Here is a 22,338-nt window from a genome sequence, read left to right on the forward strand (position 1 = left end):
ACATTTGAGGCACACGAGGGCTAACGAGTGAACTGCCTAACTGATTTGAACCAAATTTGCTACAGCTCTAGGGACACATAGGGACACTTCAACAGCATAGTCTGTGATGTCATCCAACCCAATTCAAGATGGTGGATATGTGAACATTTGAGGTGCAAGTGGGAACCAATTTGGACCAAATTTGGTACATATGTAGGGACACATAGGGATACCTCAAACACATAGTTTGTGATGTCATCCACCCTAATTCAAGATGGTAGTCGCATGAACATTTGAGGCACAATTGGGCTAACTTGTGAAATGCCTAACCAATTTGGACTAAATTTAGTCCAGTTGTAGGCTGGGGCATACCAAGGTTGGAGTGGGCCTGGAGATGAGATTTTTAAATGGGCCCCTCCCTTGCGGCCTTCCTCTCCTTCTCCTTGCCCCATGTCTCTGCTGCAGAAGAACATTAAGGACACGTGTTATATAATGTAGCAGATTAACAGAGGACAGGAGACTAAACAACAGCAGAACCAAATAATACAACAATATGAGCAATACAACATAATACAATAATACAACATGAGGGCAATTCATGCTTGCGACCACAAGACCAGCTCTCCTCCCCTTCTGTGTGTTCCAAAGGAAGCTTCTGTTCCAAGCTGAACAATTTTTGTCAGGGCTCTAGATGGCGGGATTTTTAAAAAAATTAAATACAATATTTTTCATTTGGAAAAGGCAGGTGAAGGAATATCCAGGCAAACCAGTTTAAAATTAGCAAACAAACAGGAAGGATGATAGGCTAGCTCCACTCTTCCCAAACCCTCAAGTATTGTGAGCCATTCTGGGAGCAAGGAACTTTTGTTGTAAAGAACTGGTTTGGTTGAAAAACAATTGAATATATTTTCAACAACTATGGCACCATCAAAAAACCAATCAATAAACCCCCTGCCACCACCCCCTCTTTCCTTTCCATAGAGAGGGAAATGACTCACTGCAAGTTCCAAGGGGAAGAAGATCACTTCACATGGGTCATCAGGACTTAGAAGGAAGAACTCAATCATTTAAAATCATTTTCAAACAGTTAAAAATAGTTCTGGCACAAACAAGGGCTTGCGTGGGGTGGGGGACACATAAAGGAACAAGGAAGGCTATCAATTGGGGATAGAATCTCTCACTCACACACACTCCATAAATGTGGGAAGCAAAGGGGAAAAAAACAAATTAACACAAAAAAAAAAACACACAGATAAGAGTTGTTTGTTTGACTTTCCTTTCCACTTGAACAGCCTAGCTCCCTGTCCCAGCTCCGTCCTTAGTAGTTCAACTGTGCTCAGTTGCTGAGCAGGGGAGGAGCTCAAGACAAGAAGGACCAATTGCTGCTGCTGCTGGGGCAAGACAGGGCTGCTTTAAGTCTCTCTGCTGCTCCAGCTGCTTTCCTTCACTCTGATTGACAAAAGGGAAATCGAGAGTCACAGAGAACCTGCTTTGGGGACCTGCAGCTCACACTCCTGGCCATGGGACTGGAGAGAGGGCAAAGACTGGCCATAGGGGTCCCTCAGAGGCTGTGAGTCAGGAGACATTTGTCTCCCTTTGTCTTATTAACAGTACACCCGTGACTGTAGGGATAGTGAAAAGAAAGTAGGCAGATTAGTTGTTACCAGATGTACTTGTTCTTGTCTTGGGCTAAGGACTGGACAAATTGCACCACAAAGACAATATTGAATAAGCTGCACAAGGTGTACGTTTAAGCACAGGCTGATTTGCAAATATTAACAAATGAAAATGTTTCGGTTCATAGCATGAAAAACTTCATGTGCTAATTTCTGCACATCAAACTGCCATTAAAGGCACAAGAGCTGGCCAAGTCTGGGTTTTTTTTGTTTTGGTCAGCTGGCAATGCTGGCTCAAAATGCAGGAGAATGCATAAAACCCCCAGTACAATTAGTACATTTTAACAAGACATTGAAGTTCCTTTTTGTGTTTTCTCTGTTGGTAATTCAAATGCAAAACAAAGTCTGCATTGGATAAAAAGTAAGTTTGATTTAAAATGCTTTTCTTCTCTTGTTAGCAGGATTGTTAGAAGCATACGCAAACAAATTGTGCAACAGTACTTCTATATTATTTTCTCATGCAAGGCTTAAATTGCTTTTGAGCCTCTCTGATGTTGTTATTTACATGACCATTAGGAAGCCAAACTACTATGACTAATATTCATACACCACTTTTCAACAGAAGTGCTCAAAGTAATTTACATAGAAAAATAAATGATGGTTCCCTGTCTCCAAAGGGCTTGCAATCTAGAAAGAAAGATAAGGTAGGCACCAGTAACAGCTTCTGGAGGGATGCTGTGCTAGGGTTGGATACAGACAGTTGTTCTCTCCCTGTTAACTATAAGAGAATCGCCACTTTTAAAGGTGCCTCTTTGCTCAGTTAGCTGGGTTAACTAGACATTACACAGTCTTCCAGGGTGTGTGTGTATGTGTGGGGGCGGGAGGAACAAAGGGAAAAGCAGCCTTGAAAGGCTGTGTGGAGGAATGGCGTGGGAGATCTGCTTCACCAGTTCCTGCTATTTTGTATTTTCTTGGGGGGAACAGAAAAAGATACAGGGATTCTGTAATTTTTCCTCCACAAGTAGGAAAGCAGTTGTAGAGTGTGATTTTGAGTGGATAAACAGGAAAGGAAAGAGTTAGGTAACTGCTTCCCTACTACTCTTCTGCTTAGAATTGCAGCCTCCAGAGTTGCTTCTCAGTTAAAACACACACACACACGCACGGTTAAGTCTCAGGAGACTGTTCATGTTTCTCCTTGGAAATTGTTTAAAGTGGAAAGAAAAGATTCAAATATTTATAATAAATAAATTCCAGCCTTTGTAGATTTTACATTCACATTACACATCTGGTTGAATCAGCAAGAGTAGTAAGCCTCATGTGTGAAAATCCACTTAGACTGCAATCTTTATGTATGCTTACTTAGCATAAGTCTCATTGAACACAGTGGGATTTGCTTCTGAGTAAACACATAGAATTTGACTGCAAGTGTCATATATGAAAATACAATTTCTTGATGCATGGGGACTCAGGCAACCTCACATTTTAAAATGTTGTGAACTCAAGATTCATAACACCAACACAGTTTTAACAGCTGTTCTAGTAAGAACTAGTTTGCCTACTTTCCTTTCACTACCCCTACAACTGGACTAAATTTGGCCCAAATTGGTTAGGCAGTTAACAAGTTAGCCCACTTGTGCCACAAATCTCTGCATGTCTACGATCTTGAATCAGGATGGATGACATCACAAGCTGCGTGTCCCTACAACTGTACCAAATTTGGTCCAAATTGGTTCCCACTTGTATCTCAAATGTTCATGCATCCACCATTGAGCTCAGCTGAATTTACCCCCCAGGAAACTTGCATAGAATAGGGCTATATGTGCTATTGATTTCAAAGGAAGAAAGCTGGCCACGTGTTTAACTCCTGTATTGAAATGCTTAACTTTATCTGGAGCTTATCCCAAGTCATTAGACAGGGGGAAAAGAAACACCTAGTTACTTTATGTTTGTCTTGTTGCTTATGAATCATTTGTATACACCTTGCCATCAGCGTTTGTTGGAAATATGAGGGCTAGAGGTTTATTTTTCTGGGGGGAAAGTTGAAATGATAACATCAACAACTAGCTTTGCAGGGAATTCTGAGAATTGGTAGTCTCCTAATAGCACTGCAAGAGTTGGCAGCTCTGTGGCTGTGCATTTGAAAAGAGGATTAGGCTGTTTTCTTATCTCTGGAGTCCACCACCTGTGCAGATCTTGCTAAACCATCTCTGCTGGAGATGACGTATCTCTTGCGCTCCCTTTAAAGATCTTCTTGACAGGCAGGTATTTGCCTCTTGGAGGAAGCGCATTGCACCAGTTCCAGGTGTGTATGTGCGTCTATTCCCAGGGATGATATCACCAAACCTCTTTTAAAATAATGCATTTCTTATTTTGGTCTAGTCGCAAACACTGACTTTAAGCAGTGGTCTAAACTCTGCTTTAATCTTAATTTTGATGGAAGTCTGCAATACTTTCATTCATGTACCTGCATAACAAGAGAAATTGCCCAGTATTATATAGTGCAAACTACTAAGGTAAAAATGTAGCCCTAATCTTTTAATACATATGTCCTATAATGATGTCTTATTCATTGTTGAAATACAATTTTGTTTTGTATTTAAATAACTTTTTTTTAAAAAATTACATGTTATATCCCGCTCTTCCTCCAAGGAGTCCAGAGCGGTGTACTACATACTTAAGTTTCTCTTCACAACAACCCTGTGAAGTAGGTAAGGCTGAGAGAGAAGTGACTGGCCCAGAATCACCCAGCAAGTATCATGGCTGAATGGGGATTTGAACTTGGGTCTCCCCGGTCCTAGTCCAGCACTCACCACTAACCACTGGCTCCATTTAAAAATATTTAAAAGCCCCTGAGCCTTAATTTTCTTTGTGATGTGTACTTCTGGGACAAAAGGTTTTATTACTTGTTCAAAAAGGAGCATCTCTGAAGGGGAAGAGCAGAAGGTTCCAAGTTTCCTCCCTGGCATCTCCAAGATAGGGTTGAGAGAGATTCCTGCCTGCAACCTTGGAGAAGCTGCTTCCAGTCTGGGTAGACAATACTGAGCTAGATGGACCTATGGTCTGACTTGGTATATGGCAGCTTCCTATATTCCTATGTCTTTCTCTAAGCACAATATTGGCAGTATATTATTGCACTAGGTCACTTTTCTCGTATTGGCCCATACTCTTACTAGCCCTTTCTTACCACTCCCCCACCCCTGCCCAGCCCAGTTAATTTCTTAGTTAAAGGTCTGGGCCTAATTGAGCCTTATATGTTGAATAATACAGCAGAAACATGAAAGGAAGCTGTCCCCTCCTCCAGCTGTGTGTTTAACATCCCTCAGAGACTTGGCATTTTCTTTTTCAGAATGGATCTGGATGGTAGATTTTGTTTTCCTCTCCCTATTATTTACTTTCTGGTTTTGTTTTCATTGCAATCTTATCCACCAAATGCACTTTGGGGCTCTTCTGTCTCACAGTATGTCTTCAAGGTTAGCCATTGCTAAGCAACCACCACACAAAGTTCAAGGCTGGTCAGCCGACTGCAATGCATTTCCTAGGTTATCTCTGATATGAAGTTGAGGGTGGTTGGAGGTGCGTGCGTGTGTAAGGTGGGGAGGCATTCCTCTGGAGAAGGGGGAGAAACATGTGCTGAGCTGCCACTGTGACTCTGAACAAGGCTTTGGCCAGAAAATGGATTTCAATTCCATCTGAACGGTTCTCTTCCTTGGTAATGGAATGGCACACCTGAGCTCTGTCCCCATCATATTAATTCCACCTTGCGAAAGTTTCCCACTCAATTAGCCATGTCTGTTCACTGCTCTAACAACCACATGCGGCTGTTCTGGAGGTGAAGTGGCCGCTGCTTCAGGGCTTTGGAACTCCAGCAACCTTGGCAAACTTTTACTGTAGCAGCCCCCTTGAACGGGGCTATCAATCAGGGCCTGTCAGGTTTCTCTTTCAGACCCATCTATCTTTGGGGTTTGACCTTTTTCCTTTGTTAGATATGATATGATAATATATAGGATGCTTAAATCTCAGCTGCCTGTTATGTGGGGACTGGATTAAAGCAATCCATTCGGTCTGGATGTGTTTTTAGTAAAGCTCCAGATAGTTTGGATCTTCAGCACTTGGGTGTTAAATGCACCATAGAACAACATCTCTCTGAAGTCCCGTTAATGTGACATGTGTGGGTAAGAATGCATGAAGAGGGGATTGATGGGATCATCCCTAGATTATGTTCATACCTTGGCACGAACACATTTTCATTCAGTATACATGTGTGAAGGAACCTTGTGATCAGGAACCTTGAGACAGGAGAACCTGGGAAATTCATAGGTCTAGACTGCACAGAGGTAGCCTATACTTACAAGGTGTACATGCATAGGCTTTCTTCAGACCTTCACATGAAATACTGAAGGTTAAGGGATGGAGCTGGCAGGTGAAATCTTGCTCCCATGTACATATCAGTGCATGTGGTGCACAAGTTTTATTATACTGACCAATGTTGTCCTTGGGTCATGTTCTAAAGAATTCACTCCCTGGAATATGTTCCCTGCTGAAATAAGAGCCTTCCCATCTCTGACAACTTTTAAAAAGTCCTTCAAGACTTATTTTGTCACCCAAATTTTTAACTTGATTGTGGTTTTAAATTGTTTTACGGTTTTTATTTTTGTCTTAATTTGTTGTATGTTGTTGTTGTAAACCACCCAGAGATGGAAGTTTGGGATGGTCTATATATTTGATAAATAAATTAAGTAAGTAAGAAGTTCTTTCAGGGAAGGCTGCCAGATCAAACTTTCAAAAAGAAATATTAGAGGATGATCAAATACAATATGAAGTAGTGCTTCGGTACCATTTAAGAGTTGTTATATAGAAGAGCAAATTTTGGCAGGTGTAGATTGTCATGTCACAGCATGGCAACAGCAGAAAACAAAACTGCACCCACTGAAATTTTCTCTTTATAAATACACTTACTACTAGGTCTGTTGTGTATGGTCTCCCAAAACTCCATTTGGGGAGACCAAACTTCCTAATGGAGTTAGGCTGTCCGGAAATAACAAATATTCATTATGGAATTATGATGCTTTGAAATGGGCATTCATTATGACGTTATTCTAAACAACAACAACAATATTTATATACTGCTTTAGCACTTCTATAGCAGTGCTATATACTGCTATAGCACTGCTTTCCATAAAAATAACTTTATCTTTGTTGGATCCTGCTAACTTGAGGAATTATTAGCAAATTTCTGACAATTATTTGTTTAAATTATTGAGATCCAGTCAGCTCGAGACATTCTTGGAAGAAGCTAATTATCTGGATCCATTTTAGTCTGGTTTCAGGCCAGGCTTTGGGACTCAGATGCTTTGGTTGCCCTGGGACTTTTACACACAGCAGACTTTACTGTGAGTTTACTGGGAGGCTTTACTGCGAACTCAAAGTTGTCCCCCAAACCCAATGCAAATAGTGGATTTTTTAACCCTGGATATAAATCGGGCTACATCAATGCTCAGTGAAAAACCCAAATTGTGTGTGAACTGTTCCCCAATAACTCGCAGGCTGATATTTATTTATTTATATTTATTTTTATCTATCTATCTATCTATCTATCTATCTATCTATCTATCTATCTATCTATCGTATTTATAAACTGCCCCATCCAAAGGCTCTGGGGCAACTTTAAAAAGACATAAAAACACACCATTCAAAACACAGTGTGAAAAACAATATAAAGACAATTAAAAAAACAATTAACACCATTTAAAACCAATTAAAATACTTTTAAAAACAATTTACAAACCTTGGAAGGCCAGGCCATACAAATAAGTTTTTAGGGCTCTTTTAAAGGCTTACAGTGAGCCTAAACTGCATATATCTGCCGGCAGTGCATTCCACAGGCCAGGAGCAGCTACAGAAAAGGCCTGGTTCTGAGTTGCCACCAGACATGCCAGTGATAACTGGAGATGGACCTCTCCAGATGTCCTCAATGAGCGATGGGGATCATATCAAAGAAGGCGCTCTCTAAGGCAGCCCTCTAAGGTAGCTATGTGAATGCACCCACTCCATTCTGGAGGAGATGTGAGTTAGAGGGCTTTAAAAGCCCCGTGTGAAAAACTTCCTGGTGGACAAACTATGTCAGAAGAAAGACATGGCAGTGTGGCCCTTTTTATTCTCCTGGACCGATCAGTGATTTTGGAAGGCATTAACCCTGCTTTCAGGTATCAATTTAGACTGCTTTTTGGTATTGTGAGTTGGGGGTACCCAGTTGTGGTGGTTCTGCTCCTTCCTGGAGGACAGGTTCCAGAAGGTGGTACTAGCAGACTAATGCCCTTTTCTATGGGAATTATCCTGTGGGATTCCTCGAGGTTCAGAATTGTCCCCCATGCTGTTCGAGATCTACATGAAACTACTGGGAGAGAACATCATGAAATATGGGGTTCAATGGCTGATGACACTGAACTCTGTATATCCTTTTTATCAGTCCCAAGTGAGGCAGTATGGGCCATGAACAAGTGCCTACAATCAGTGGTGGACTGGATGAGTGTAAATAAATGTAAACCTAAACTCAGTCCAGATAAAGCAGAGTTGATTATAGTGGGGTACTCAAGCCCTATTCATAAATTATGTTCAACACACAAATAACTTGTATACAGTGTATGCATGCACAGATCTGTGCAGTTATTCACAAGTTCTATTCAGTGCATGTACAGCAGTACTCTTCCTGTCTGTACCCTGCATTTGAAGGTGCCTGTAACCAGCGTCACTTTTAAAATGTATAGATGTACTCTCATTCACACAAAAACATAAGCATGTGTACAGACAGCTGTACATGTGTACTGCACAGTGTGATGTCTGAGGAGGGCTTCAATGGATTAGTTGCAATTTATTTGTTCTTACATTCTTCTGTAAGGAAGTTGCAGGTTGGGAGTAATGCTGGAGCCAGCGTGGCTGCTAGATTCCCAGGTAGCAGCTATGGCCTAAAGCACTTTTTAATAGCTTTGGATGATGTGCCAGCTACTTTGGTGTGGAAAGGTGGCTACTCTCATTCATGCTTTGGGAACCTCCAGATGAGACTGTTGTAACACTCTGTCCATGTCTTTGAAGACAGTTTGGAAATTTAAGATACAGAATATAAGTACAGAATGTGGCAGCCTGGTTAGCAGGTGTGGACTAATATTCACATTTGTTGCCTGTTTTAAAGCATCTGAACTGGCTGCCAGTTCATTTCTGGGCTCAGTTCAAAATGCTGGTTCTTACCTTTTAAGGCCCTCAACAGCTTCGACCTTGATTGTTTTAGGGAATGCTCATTCTCTGTGTGAGTCCCCCAGCATGTATGATCTGCGATAAGAGTCTGCTCCAAATTGGATGTTATGGGGAGACTAGGTGATTGGCTGGTTGGTTTGCTTGGATTTCATCCTGGTTGTTTGCCTCTGCTAGGAGTCTTCAATGTAGCAACCCCAGTATTGTGGATCCCTCTACTAATTGAGATGTGTACAACCTCCTCCTCCTTGCAAATTTTTTGAAAATGAACTACAACATTTTTGTTTCAGTTGGCTTTTAAAAATGGACAGCTTTCTTCTCTGGCCCCTCTATGGATGTTGTTGTTGTCCTGTTTCTTACTGTTACTTTGGGTTTCGATTGTTTTTGGTTTATTATTTATTATTATTTATTCAGTTTCTATACCGCCCTTCCAAAAATGGCTCAGGGCAGTTTATACAGAGAATGAATGACTAAATAAATAAGATGGATCCCTGTCCCCAAAGGGCTCACAATCTAAAATGAATTATAAGATAGACACCAGCAACAGTCACTGGAATTACTGTGCTGGGGGTGGATAGGGCCAGTTACTCTCTCCCTGCTAAATAAAGAGAATCACCACATTAAAAGGTGCCTCTTTGCCAAGTTAGCAGGGGTTATTTAAATTATGTATCATTTTATGGATGTTTTATTATTTGCTTTTTTAGTATGTAAACCATTTTTTGAAATCTATATGAAGAGCAACATATAAATGTTGTTTAAAATAAATATTATCCCATTTTCTCTACAAGTCTCATTTATCTCTGAATTAATAAGTTGTTCACAAAATGGTGGGAATATGTACGAGAAGATGGTTGTAAATATGGGCTTTAGCTGAGCAGGTTGATTTGGTGCTGACCCCAACATCCTTTTCCTGTTCCGAGCTGTGTCTGGGCTATATTTTCTTTCCCCCTTTGGCAGCTGCTTCCTGTAGGCTTGACACCTTTTTTGTGGCAGGGCTCCTGCATACTTTGAAACTACACAACTGGTTGAAATTCAGTGCTGTTTCCCCCATTTCTTCTTCAAATTTGTTCTTTGAAAAGCTTCAGCAGACACATACAAGAGTGCAAGACTTGGGCTTTTAGAAGTATGTCTAAGAGAGAGAATGTTGGGGAGCAGCTCTTATATTGTGGTTTGGTAGAAAGCCCATCATGGTGACAGGTGGTGTGTGTATGAGTGGAGGAGCGGTTGTAATATTATGTCTCTGAGGGGTGCTCTTCCAGATTCTAGCAATATGTGGAGGGAGAAGAGGATCACACTGGCTGGCCCCACCCCAGACTTACATGCATCCGCTGGCTGTGCCCTTGCACTCTGTAGGCCCATTCACACATTGAAGCTCTTCTCACAATCAGTGAAAAGAGCTTCTGGTGGGTCTGCAGGGAGAGCGGGCTTAGCCTGCTCTCCCCGCAGAAAATCAAATGTGTAGCCCTCGGCAGCCAGATCGGCTGCCCAAACAGCTGCTGGCTCCGTCACGGAGCCGGTGGGGGCTGCGGGGATCAGGGGCCACATGGCCCCCAGATATCCCAGGATGCCCCACGTGAGCGCACAGGGCATTCTGGGGGGAACCCCGATACCGGGAGGCTGCTTGTAGGCTCCTGGTTGGGGGTCTTCTCATATGTTGCCACACACCGTGGCGGCACACGAGCAGGAAGACAAGGTTAATGGAGCACCTGCTCCGTTAACCTCGTTTAAGGGGAGGGTGTTTTAGGCAGGCTAGCAGCCTTGGGAGCACCAGGCTTGCCTGTGAGCCCAGTGGTTGCCACGATCACTGGAAAGTGGACTAAGCTCCCTTAGCCCGCTTTCCAGTGATTGTGGGAATAGCCTCATTATGTACAACACTTGTACAATGAGTGTACACAGGTACAAAATTGTACACAGGTACTGTTATTCACATGATATGTTGAACACAGGTGCAGAAGTAAGCTTTCTATCTGTATTATGCATTTTAAGGCCCTGTATCTGTGTTTAACTTTTAAAATGAACACAGATACAGTCATTCCCACAAATACACTTACGAGTGTACAGACATCTGTACATTCGTACACATAATGTCTGAATCGAGCTTATATGTTAGGTCAAAGGTGACCTCACATATGGAAGATATATGCACACACTCCATGCTTCCATGCGTGTACAGCTGTATGTGCATAAATCCTCCACGTGATTGAGAAACCTGCATAACTGGTAGCTTTAAAACTCTCTAGCAGTATAAAGACATTACTACCTTTACATTCTGCAAAGTTTCAAGCAGTTACACAGCATAAGAACATTTGTCTTACTGCATCGCTGGAGGCTACAAGTGACTGACACTCCATGAGAAGCAATGGTTGAGCTTTATACTCCCCTTGGGTGCATTGACTGTGAGACCCTTTCCAGCGCTCCTGTTATCTATTCTGAACTTTGTGTTTGTGCAAGGACAAAGCATTTCAGAGCCAGCATCTCTCCTGCTGTTACTGCAAGTCTGTTTGATAGGATAAGAGTTTCTCTCATTTATGCCAGTTTTGAATCTTAGCATTCTGGCAGCATGGCTACTTGCACCAGCATTAGGTTGATTACATTGGGGTCAAATAAGTGATACACACTTCACCTTACTTTACCTTGCTTTATTATACTACTTGATTGGTGCTGCTTTTATTCGGAATAGGTATCAGGACAAGATGTACACACGTGTTCCACAGTAGGTCCCTAGATAATAGCTAAGGGCCAAACCAGACATGACACTAGGGATTTGTGAATTTATTTCTCATGCCTTTGGGGTCGGGGGGGGGCAGGTGCTCTACCCCCTTGTAGAGAGGTAGAGTCTCTGATTTGAATTGGAGCCATGGTAAAGGGAGAGAGGTTTAGCCCTTCTCCCCACACCCCTTCACTACAGTTCCATTCCAAATTATAATTCCCAAGCTACTGTTAGCTGTAGAAGGTAGAACACACAGGCACAATGGGTTCTGGATGTTGGGAAGGGAGTTGACAGAATCAGCATAAGAAAGAAAGGGTTAACCTCCCCACTCTTGCATTACAGACCAGACCCAAATCACACTCCCCTCCCCCGTGGCTGTTTCTAGCAAAAAACCTAAAATATGTTGGTGAATCATCTAGTTTGGGCCTTAGTTCCTAAGTTAGAGAATTTTTGTATGAAGATATCATGAATATCCTGAATGCCCAGATCATGGACTGTGAATGGAACCTGGCCTCTGAAGCAATTTTATCTGACTTGTGGAAACCCTATCAAATTTTATTCATGGTGTGCAAAAACGTTTTGCCTAGTTACCCTTGTAAGAAAAGAAAAATGTCATTAAGTTCTAACAAAAAAAGAGGTGTTTCACAATTTAACAGTACATCTCTCCTTTTGTATTTTGTGGGTAATGTCCTGGCTATGCCTGTGCTCCATAACTGGGGGCAACTCGCACTTTCACCAGTGAGTCGATTGATGGATGGATGGATGGGTGGGTGGGTGGGTGGGTGGATGAACATGTATGACTCAGCCTGCAGTGAATATTTGTTTAGATATGCTAGGGGAGCAATGCTGACAACCTATGTTCACTCCCTGGGAAAATGAACAGCACAGTATGAGGAGCAGAGTGCTCATGGATGTAAACATCATTAACCAGTCTGAAGAGTGGAAAATATCTCGACCCCAAATATGGCTAATCAGGTAGGAGAGGGTTCACAGAGCAAATTCCCCCTCCACCCCCGCACATTAACAGTGCTGAACCCTCCTTATAACTTGAATTCCTTAAAATCTATGGTTACACAGAGGCTTACTGAGTTCAGCGGGATTTAAATCCAATTTAAGTGTGGGTAGGATTGGAGTCTTAGCTGTCATGTGCCCATAAATGCCTAGAGAGTCAGCTCTTACACCACCATAAACATGGAATCACTTTGGATGTATCTGCATGCCTTTGGGTGTTGTCCTTCAGGCATGGGCAGGTGTTTGTCAGTACAGGGAACTGTCAAATCCAGGTCACCAAGCCAAGGGTCAGTAGTGGTCAGTTCATAGAGGCAAGTGAGGTCAAGGTCACATGAGCAAGGGTCCAGTTCCTCACAGGTTTAGGGTCCAGAAAGCCTTCTGAGTTGGAGGATGAGGGCAGAGGTATGTCTTCGGACACGTTGTTGTTGTTGTTGGTGGCTCCTCTGGGACTGGTGCCTCTTCAGGTGCCTCCTCCTGTGAGTCCCCTTCATCCTGGCTGGGCACATATGACTCCAAGGGTGAGTCCCTCATCAGCCCCTCAGGAAACAGGTGTGATGGTCCTTTGAAGGGGGTCCATCCAGGTGCCTCCTCCTCAGAACTCTCATTATCTGGTCTGGATAGGTGTGGTGACAGGGTTGGGACCATGACACTGGGTTAACATCTACTATCACTCACACACACACACACACACACACACCTCAGGTTGTGAGTCCTTGTTGTCCCATAGGTACATAGGAAGCCGTCTAATACCAGGTCAGACAATTCATCCATCTAGCTCAGTAATGGCAACTCTGACTGTCAGCATCTCTCCAAGGTATCACACAGGAGTCTTTCCTAGCCTTTTCTGGAGATATTAGGCATTGGAACTGGGATATTCTGTATACAAAGCAGATGTTCTATCAGTGAGCTACAGCTCCATCTCCATGGAAAGGGCAAGAAACACATCTAGTATGCATCTCTCTCTCTCTTGTATAGAGAAGAAAGAGACTATGCTATACTAGACACAGACCTTAAAAGAAAAAGTTGTACTGTAGTCAGCTAATGTACTGGTACTTCAAACATTCATATACACCATGTGCTGATTTATTACAGTGCATGTTCTAACTCTAATGTTCTAACTCTTTTCCATTGGCTGACTCCAACAAGTTGTGTAATGGAAATTTTTTTTTTCTTTGCTAAAGAACTCTGGGAACTTTGTGATTGTTATAGCACTCATTGGATCAATGAACCTTCCAGAAACTCCTTGCCTAAGTGACCTACAATTGGGCGATCAAATCTCTTCTCCCTCCCCCTCCCTTTCCCCTCGAGAGAAGCTTGTAATTAGATGAAATGAGGACAAACTATGCATAAGTATCTGCGTTGCTGGGATTCCTGCCCAGAACTGAAATGAACGGACACACTGAGCTGGTCAGAATCTTTTGCATCCTTTACGTTATTGACAAGTTTAGGGCTTTACAGTGGAAGCATGAACGACTTTTGTGTTAAACATGCAGCTGCTGACTCATGGACTTCCAGACTGACAGACTTCATTTTTTAGTTTTAAAAAAGAGTTATACATCCTAAACTGTCAGTTAATCTTTTTTCATATCATTTATTGTTAAGGAAGTTTTGGCTGGAACCAAAGGAACTGACTCTTCACTTGGCCTCTATGTAGTCTTTTACTTGTTTGCAGACAGGCTGTAAATTTCATGGAACATTTCATGTGGTTTTACTAATGATCATACAAGTCACAAATCATGCTGAATCAGGATTCCAGTTTTATTTTTTTAGTCTTGTTAATTTAATAACTGCACTCTGTTCCTAGTGCTAAAATATTGCTTTAGGCCTGTGCACAGTGAAAAATGTTGGATCCCATTCGATCCAACCTGACAGAGAGATTGTCAGGAAGAATGACATGGCCCGCACAAACTGTTAGAGCTGGATTAGATTAGACCCGAAATTTTCTCGACATTCTCTTGGACCCTCCTCTCACCCTACTGCCCTCTTCCCATCCCATTCCTTCTCCTGCTCTCTCCCACCCTCTCTCTGTCACCCCTCCCTTATCTGAACCTGAGGACAGCAGCAAAATGTCCTCTTCTGGAGGTTGGAGCCAACCACCTGGCCACTTGGATGCAGCCATGGCAGGATCCATTAAAAGAACTACAATTCCCACCATCCATACTGGCTTAGGTCTTTAAAATCTTAAGGGGGGAAAGTGCCTTTAAAAAAAAAAAAAGCAGAGGCAAAGGGCAAGTGGTCAGGTGGCTGGCTCAAGCTTTCAGAAGAGGACATCATGTGGCTGTTGTCCTCAGGTCCAGGTAAAAGAGGGGAATGGGGATTAGGCAAGGAAAGGCAGAAAGGAGGAGGATGGGCACATCCATTGAGTATGTCAGGATTCTGGCAGAGTTCCATAGCAACAGGAGAGCATTTTGTCAGAGTTCAGCTCTTGGAGCTTGCTCCTGTTGCAGAATTCATTCTGATAGTGCCCAACATAGGGCATAATGGGTCCAATGTGCCTGTAGTACCGATCCACAGCTCTATACTACTTTGCCCTTCTGGTGTTGCATTTTATTGCTTTGTAGACTAGTAATGTGTACACACACACCTCCCAATTACAATAAATGTAAATAACAATAAAACAACCCACAACCCATACTACTTTGCCCTTCTGGTGTTGCATTTTATTGCTTTGTAGACTAGTAATGTGTACACACACACACACCCCAATTACAATAAATGTAAATATCAATAAAACAACCCACAAATTTCAATGCAAAATTTGTTTGAGGTGGAAGTGAAGATAGTTAAGTCCATTGAGTCCCTCAATAAAGATAGTGGTATATCTTAGATCAGGAATCATCTGAGTTCTACATTTTGTGTATTTAATATTGTATAGGTTGCAGATAAAATACAAAAATGCAATGAAACTGATGAGGTAGTTAAGAAGGGAGAGTAAAGTGTATACAGAATAAAGGTAATAATCTAAGATAATAATCTGCCCACTCAGAATCTGTTTGTTCTGTTCATGTTTTGTTCCCAGCCTTTCCTAGATTGTGTTAAATTTGAGTTATTAGGTTGTTTTAATAGACATATTCAGAATGTTTGTTCTGCTACATTCCAATAACTCTCAGCTCCAATTAAACTACAGTTAGGGTTGTCGCTGGATTAAAATAACCTTAGTTGATTGGTCGCATGACATCTAATAAATTAATGTATTAAATATGCATATATTTGCATACAAATAAACAGTTCTGAACAAAAAGCATCTTCTCTTTGTTCTTAGACCATTCGTGTATGGGAGGCATTCAGTCATGTGTAAGAAAAGAAGGAAAGTCTCTTCGAAATCATACATATTACCTGCAATTTTTGTTAAATACTTTTATTTAAAATAGTTAACAATGGCTGACTTGATTTGCAGCCCTCTTGAAATGGAAGGAGGTTTGCAGGTCTGCAAGAAACCTTCAGCGGCTTCCTAATGCAGTGGACTTGGCACAGAGGAGGAGGGAGAGCTATTTTTGTTGCCTCTCCCCTCCCTCCCAAAGCTCAGTTCACTTGTATCAAGAACATGGCTTTAAGAGGGGTTTGGATGACTTCATGGAGGAGAGATCTATCATCAGCTACTAGTTGGAGGGCTATGGGCCATCTCCAGCCTCAAAGGCAGGATGCCTCTGAGTACCAGTTGCAGGGGAATAACAGCAGGAGGGAGGGCATGCCCTCAACTCCTGCCTATAGGCTTCCAGTGGCATCTGGTGGGCCACTGTGTGAAACAGGATGCTGGACTAGATGGGCCTTGAGCCTGATCCAGCAGGGCTGTTCTTATGTTCTTATGATGTCAGCCATTTTCTTTTTAAAATGCTTCCCAACTATTCAGGTTTAAGTGATCAAAAGTTAAATTAAACTGATTACAAGTTTAATTGATCTGACAAATTATGGCAGCCTAATTACAGTATTTTTAAATTTAACAGCTAAAGATATTAAGATGTGACAAAAGTATGTACGCACATAGCACTACAAAGCCTAACTGGTTTTGCAACTTCCAGAAAACAGCTCTAAATCTAGGGTTGTTGATAGTTCCTTCCTTCCTTCCTTCCTTCCTTCCTTCCTTCCTTCCTTCCTTCCTTCCTTCCTTCCTTCCTTCCTTTCATATTCTACTCTAGGCGGTTCACAAAAATAAACACAATTCTTAATTATTATGACATGTCATTTTGCAAACTAGGGGTGTGCATGGACCGTTTGGTGCAGTTTGGTACAAATTCAAATTGAATTCAGATCAAACCACAGGTATGTGAATCGGTCCGGATGAATCGATCTCCTGGGCAGTCAGTTCGATGAACCAGGTCAAAGCGGTTCATGATCAGACCACTCAAACTGGCCCGGTTTGCAATTGAGCCGGTTCTGTACATCCCTATTGCAAACATAATTTCTCTTTTGGTGATTTTAGTGATACTCAGAATGTATTTAAATCAGATTGTGTATGCACTGAAGGATCTCCTGGTTATAATTTGTATGGCTGTGCATTATAAAGTGGGCAGTGCATTTGTTTTTCATTTCCTCCTTCTCCTGTTTCTGTATCTGCTTATTTTATTCCTATGTTCACAAACACTGATTTATACCACATTAACTGGGCTGTATCATGCAGTCCACTCCTGTGGATGCTCACTTGCAAGTCAGTCACACTGTGTTCAATATAGCTTACTCTACTCTAGTAAGCAAGCTTAGTAGGCATGTGCAAAGATTTGGTTTTGAAGGGCTGAAGCTGAATCAACTGCACCTTCATGGGCATTGGCAGGCCTTTTTCCAGTAGGTGGGCGGTGGGGAGGGAGGCAAAGCCAGCAAACCAACCTGCCCTCTGCTTTATGTAATGGATGAACTCTGGTGTTATGGTTCTGTTTTATGTTTCAACAGTTTTTATTTGAGTTCGCTTTTATGTAAAGCTTTTGTACACTGTGTTTTGCTGGTCGAATGACCGTAATGATAAAAGATTTGATTTGAGCAACCCAACAACCCATGTCCTGGGAGTATGCCCCATTGAATGCAATGGTAACTGGCTCAATCTGGAGGGAGGCAACTGTCCCGTCCTCCAGATGCCCATGTGCACATTGTCCATGATCATGTGTGGTGGCGGCCACTTCTACCGCTTGCCTCTATGCAGAACAGTCTTGTGCACAGCGCTGTTGGAGGACCTTTGAAGGGAAGCAGTGATGTCTTGGAAGTCACATTGGAAAGCATTCAGGGAGGGCTGTGCAGCATATTCAGCTTCAGCTATTTGGATTCAAATATTACACAGGCCTACTCAGCGGTCCTTAAAAGAAAATCTCCGGTAAAAATGAAAATAGGACCAGCTACATGGGACTTGACCTAACATTCCCTGTGAAAGAAGTGGAAATAAGTTTACAGGAGCATGGGCAAGAGAGCATGACGGGCTCTGACCACAAACAGTAATTCTCATGACTGGGTTCTGGGGTTATTTATTTATTTAAAATATTTATACCCCGCCCCTCCAGTGCACTACTGCTCGGGGTGGCTCACAACAATATTGTTGTGAACTTTCTGTATGCACACAATTTATTGTGGTGCAAACTGAAGCACTTTTAGTGCAGTGGCTCCGGGGATATACTGATTGCCTGTGTTGCTATGTGTTGTGCCTAGGTCACCATTGAGAAGCATGTTTAGAGCCACATTAGGCTGAAAGTAATACATGGTGGGGTGCCATGGTAGACAAGTTATCTGAATATGAATAGCCTCTAATTCAGGCTTCCAAAAGAAGTTTTAGGGGAGGAAGCACAAGCTGTTTCCACATCTGGAGCATGTGTGCTTTCCCCGTGCAATTTTCTTTTTCAGTGCTATATCAGAAACATGGTAAAAGGAAGTCTAACTTGCCTGCATGCTCTCTCCTGTTGTGATTTTAGGTGTTTGACCCTGAAGCCATTCTGAGTCTCATATTGATTTTATCTCCTCTCCTAGCCTTACATTTCTGTGATACAGTGATCCACATTTCTTTTTTCTTTTCTTTTTCAACTAGCCTCTAAGTTACCACAAGACCCTTCGCTGTTTTTTGTATGATAGACTAACATGGATACCTTTCTCGAATCTGACATTTTTTCTTGGACTAAGGAATAGGGTAAAGTTCTCTGCCACCTGTTTGCTCAAGACCACCTCCTCCCTCTCAACTTCCATTGCAGTTCCAAAGCTCAACCAATAACAGTTTTTTTGCTGTAATCTCAATGCACCAGCAGAAACATTATTGTTTCTGCTATTTCATGGTTATGGAATATTTCACAGTTAAGAAACTCCTTTCTTATAAAAACTCCCAAAAGGGTGAGCCAGAATAATTACTTATTTTATAGATTTTAGTGCCCACCCCACCCCAAGAGGCAGAGTGGATTACAGTAAAACAAAACGCAATAAAACCCACATTCAGCCACTAAAGTAAAGAAGTAGCACTCAATTTTCCTCTTTTCTGCACACACACCTGATGTACTGCACACACACCTGATGTACTAAGAAATAAAACTAAATGCTATTCCAGTTTCGGATAGACATCTCTCCAAGTCAGTGGTGAGACTGGATGAAACAGATAAGTCATTATATTGTTAAAATTATTTCATGGACACATCTTCCTCAAAGATGTCCCATATGGTATTATGGCTTGTTAAAATGACTGAGAGCAATTTCATTTATGGAACCTTTCTCTGCATTTCACGTTCTGCTTCCTAAAGATATGCCTGGTAGTAATTTTGTGACTGGTTTGTAAAGTTACTATAGTCAGTGACTAGTTGTACAGGAGCTTTTCTGCACGGGGCTTTTACAGTACTTTTGCATGGGGTACGTTGCATGGGGCTTGGGGTACATTCATGTGAGGGCGGGATTTAGCTTGAATTCATTACTGAGACAGCAATGTACTGTTCATATAGCAAGCAGAGTTATTCAGGTTTTATCTTTATGAATGGAGTTTAACTCAGAGTATCTGTGTCCAAAAACAGCTGCACTTTCTGAAATGTTTTCCTGGGATATTCCAACATTCTGTCGAGTATGATTCTGATGTGTGGAGAGATCCCACAGATAAAGCGGATCAAGATTAGATGGAGGTGTGGCTTTGCCGAGTGTAGGGGGATGTGCACAAATCATGTTTCGAGATACGATTCAGAACACATACCCTGCCCCTTCAAAATGGAGGAGAGCAGGTGCATACCTGATCCTCCACTGCTTGCCTCCACTTCTTGAATAGGCAGCGCTCCTCCCAGCTATCTTCATGTGCCGGTGGTGCTCTCTTCCAGCTTCCCCCACATGATGCTGGCACGCACATGGCCTCCACACATGCATGGAGGCCATATGTATGGTCAGTATCTGACCATGCAAATGGCTGCTGCACATGTATGGAGGCCATGTGTGCACTGGCGTCATGTGGGGTCAGCTGGAGAGAACACCGGCTTATGAAGATAGCTGGGAGAAACGCCGCTGATTCAAGAAGTTGCAGAGGAGGAGATATGCATCTGGGCAGGGGATGTGTTCCAAATTGCATCTTGAAACATGATTTGTGCACATCCCTATGCTGAGTGTCTGTTGACATGATAGCACTCTGGGCAGACTTGTTTCCTGGGCCCTGGAGTCAGCTTCTGTCCATTCATTTCTATTTTTGCCCTTTAATTTTTAAAATTATTCCTTCCTGAAAAGCGAGTTAAAAATGAGTCAAACTTTTATGATTTTTTTAAATAGCAAAGGTTTAAAAGAGTGCGGGGTCTCTACCACACACGTGCACATCTGCTCCTTCTCTACCTGTGCACTTGAACAGGAAGGAGGAGGTGGAGCACCTGTCTCCTCTACAGCCCCATTGGCCAAAAATGGACCAGAAGGACGGCAGGGAGAGCATGCAGTATGAACAATCCCTGCTTGGAAAAAACATAAGGAACCATAGCCAAACTTCATAAGATATAGGAATGTGAATGGCCCCAGCTTAATTCCAAATTTTGCCTGATAAAATGCTTATTTTCGCTTTTGATTACTCCCATCCTAAGTCGTCCAATATTAGACCACTTCTTCCTGCACTGAAGCTGGCAGCCTGGAATGGCTCCAGGAGACCCACTGTGAGGGGAATGGGGGTGGGGGTTGGTGGGTCAGCCTCCATTCCCCTGGAGTGAATTTGTCCCTGGAGTGAACTGCCAGCAAATGTTGTTGCCATCTCTGCACAACCCTCTTGCTTGTGTTGGCAATTGGAGTGCTGGTCCTGATCCTTAAGGGACCTGATCTGACCCTGGGGCTTCCAATTGCCAGTCCCTACTGTACTGTTATAGGATTAAATGATACACCTGCAAAGGGCAGACATTTGTACCAGACACAGCTTCCACACTGGTTTCCCCTCTTGTATGGATTCATCTCAGGTGAAGTGGGGTAGCAGCACTACCATAATTTCTGCCTTCTTCCACATCTGTTTTAGGGAGACTGCATGAGATGACAGATGAAAAAAATCAGGGAGCTGTGGAGGCAGCCCCTAAAAAGCTTGGGACACCCCTGATTGCGGCAAACATTTGCTTGCCTGCTGCTTGTTACAAAGCACAGCCTAAATTAAGTAGTCAAGATTCACAAACACTGCAGGTTACACCATTTTGCAAAACACACATTGCAGGAGCTTTTATTGATGTGAGAAAAAATTCTGCCATTGGTGCAAACACAACACCCAAGTGTTGTACTTGTGCTAGTCCCGCCCCCTCCCCCGCTGTTGATTCATCTGCAGTTTGAAAACAATATCTCACACATGTGAGCAGCAACTCCTCTCTCTCTTCCCAAATGCCCCCTCCTCAGTAATCTGAAAACAAGTTACAATAATTATCTCTAGGTTTGGTGACACCTGCAGACGATATCCCAGTAATGTCTGCCAGATGTTTCCATCCTTAGAAACAATATAGATCACTGGGGACCTTCTCAGATTGCTTTGGAGAAGTTATTTTAATCCTATGCCACCTTCCCATCCAAAGATAGGTTGTAGTCACCTCCTTTGTGCTTGTAGCCGCCAATTCTCCTCTCCCCCTGCCCCAAGAAAAAGAAATATAAATGTATAGTTTGGAATGTCGTTTTTCTTTTCTTTTCCAGACCTACACTGTATTTCAATAGCTTAGAAAGTAGATTCCTCCCCCGCTTTGGTGTGTGTGTGGGTATCCTTTTGGATTCCAACAGCAATATATTTTGGAGTGCTGTTCTGTGATTGGTGCACAGCGGCAGTGTTGCCATGGATGCTGGGGGAGTGGCTGGCAGGTGTTGCACCTCTTTGTTTTCTTCTTCCATCTTGTGCTGAGCTGGTATAGGATCCTGACTACTTTAGGCCAACATAATGAGGATGCTGGCTTGGAATGCATAGAATTGGTCTGCTGCTTGATCCTGTTCTTTTTATGGAATGCAGCTGTATGAACTAGATCAGCAAAAGACTGGTGCAATGAAGGCAATGTACTGAAATCTCCAGTTGAACATACTTTCTTTGGCATATTGCTGCCACACATGGGAAAATAGCTTACCCTGATTTAAGACAAAAGAACTTTCTACAATCTTTCAGGCCTCGAATCTGACAATTCGGCAAACCATTTTTGCTGGCAACTATTACATGATTCCATGACTACATGGAGAAAAGTAATAGTGGAACAGGCAAGTCTTCCCTTGTTTCTATATCTCACATCGACCTCTCTTTAAAAATTTAAGGTCCTTTGGCTGGTGCATTCCCCTTCCCTGTGTGCATAATGTAGTGCTGGTGTCTAAATGGAGCTTTGCAAATGGGTATTCTATACTATGCATATATTAGCTTTGTGGAAA

General features: G+C 42.5%; 1 protein-coding gene across 5 annotated transcripts in view; it reads left to right on the plus strand.

Moving 5' to 3' along the window:
* DPF3 (double PHD fingers 3) overlaps window positions 1-22,338 on the plus strand; it is a 273,036-nt gene that overhangs the window by 29,922 nt on the left and 220,776 nt on the right. For 3 of the 5 annotated variants that reach the window (XR_008310482.1, XR_008310479.1, XM_053265996.1), the window contains exon 1: window positions 1,485-1,549. The exons of the other annotated variants lie outside the window; for them this stretch is intronic. Coding sequence is in view for 1 of the 3 variants with exons in the window: in XM_053265996.1 (XP_053121971.1) it covers window positions 1,500-1,549 (50 nt within the window). In the remaining 2 variants the exon portion in view is untranslated. Of the gene's footprint in view, window positions 1-1,484; window positions 1,550-22,338 lie in introns of those variants that run through there. 5 annotated transcript variants of the gene reach the window in all.

This window comes from Hemicordylus capensis, chromosome 1 (genome assembly GCF_027244095.1).
Source record: "Hemicordylus capensis ecotype Gifberg chromosome 1, rHemCap1.1.pri, whole genome shotgun sequence".
In the NCBI taxonomy this organism is placed as follows: Eukaryota; Metazoa; Chordata; class Lepidosauria; order Squamata; family Cordylidae; genus Hemicordylus; species Hemicordylus capensis.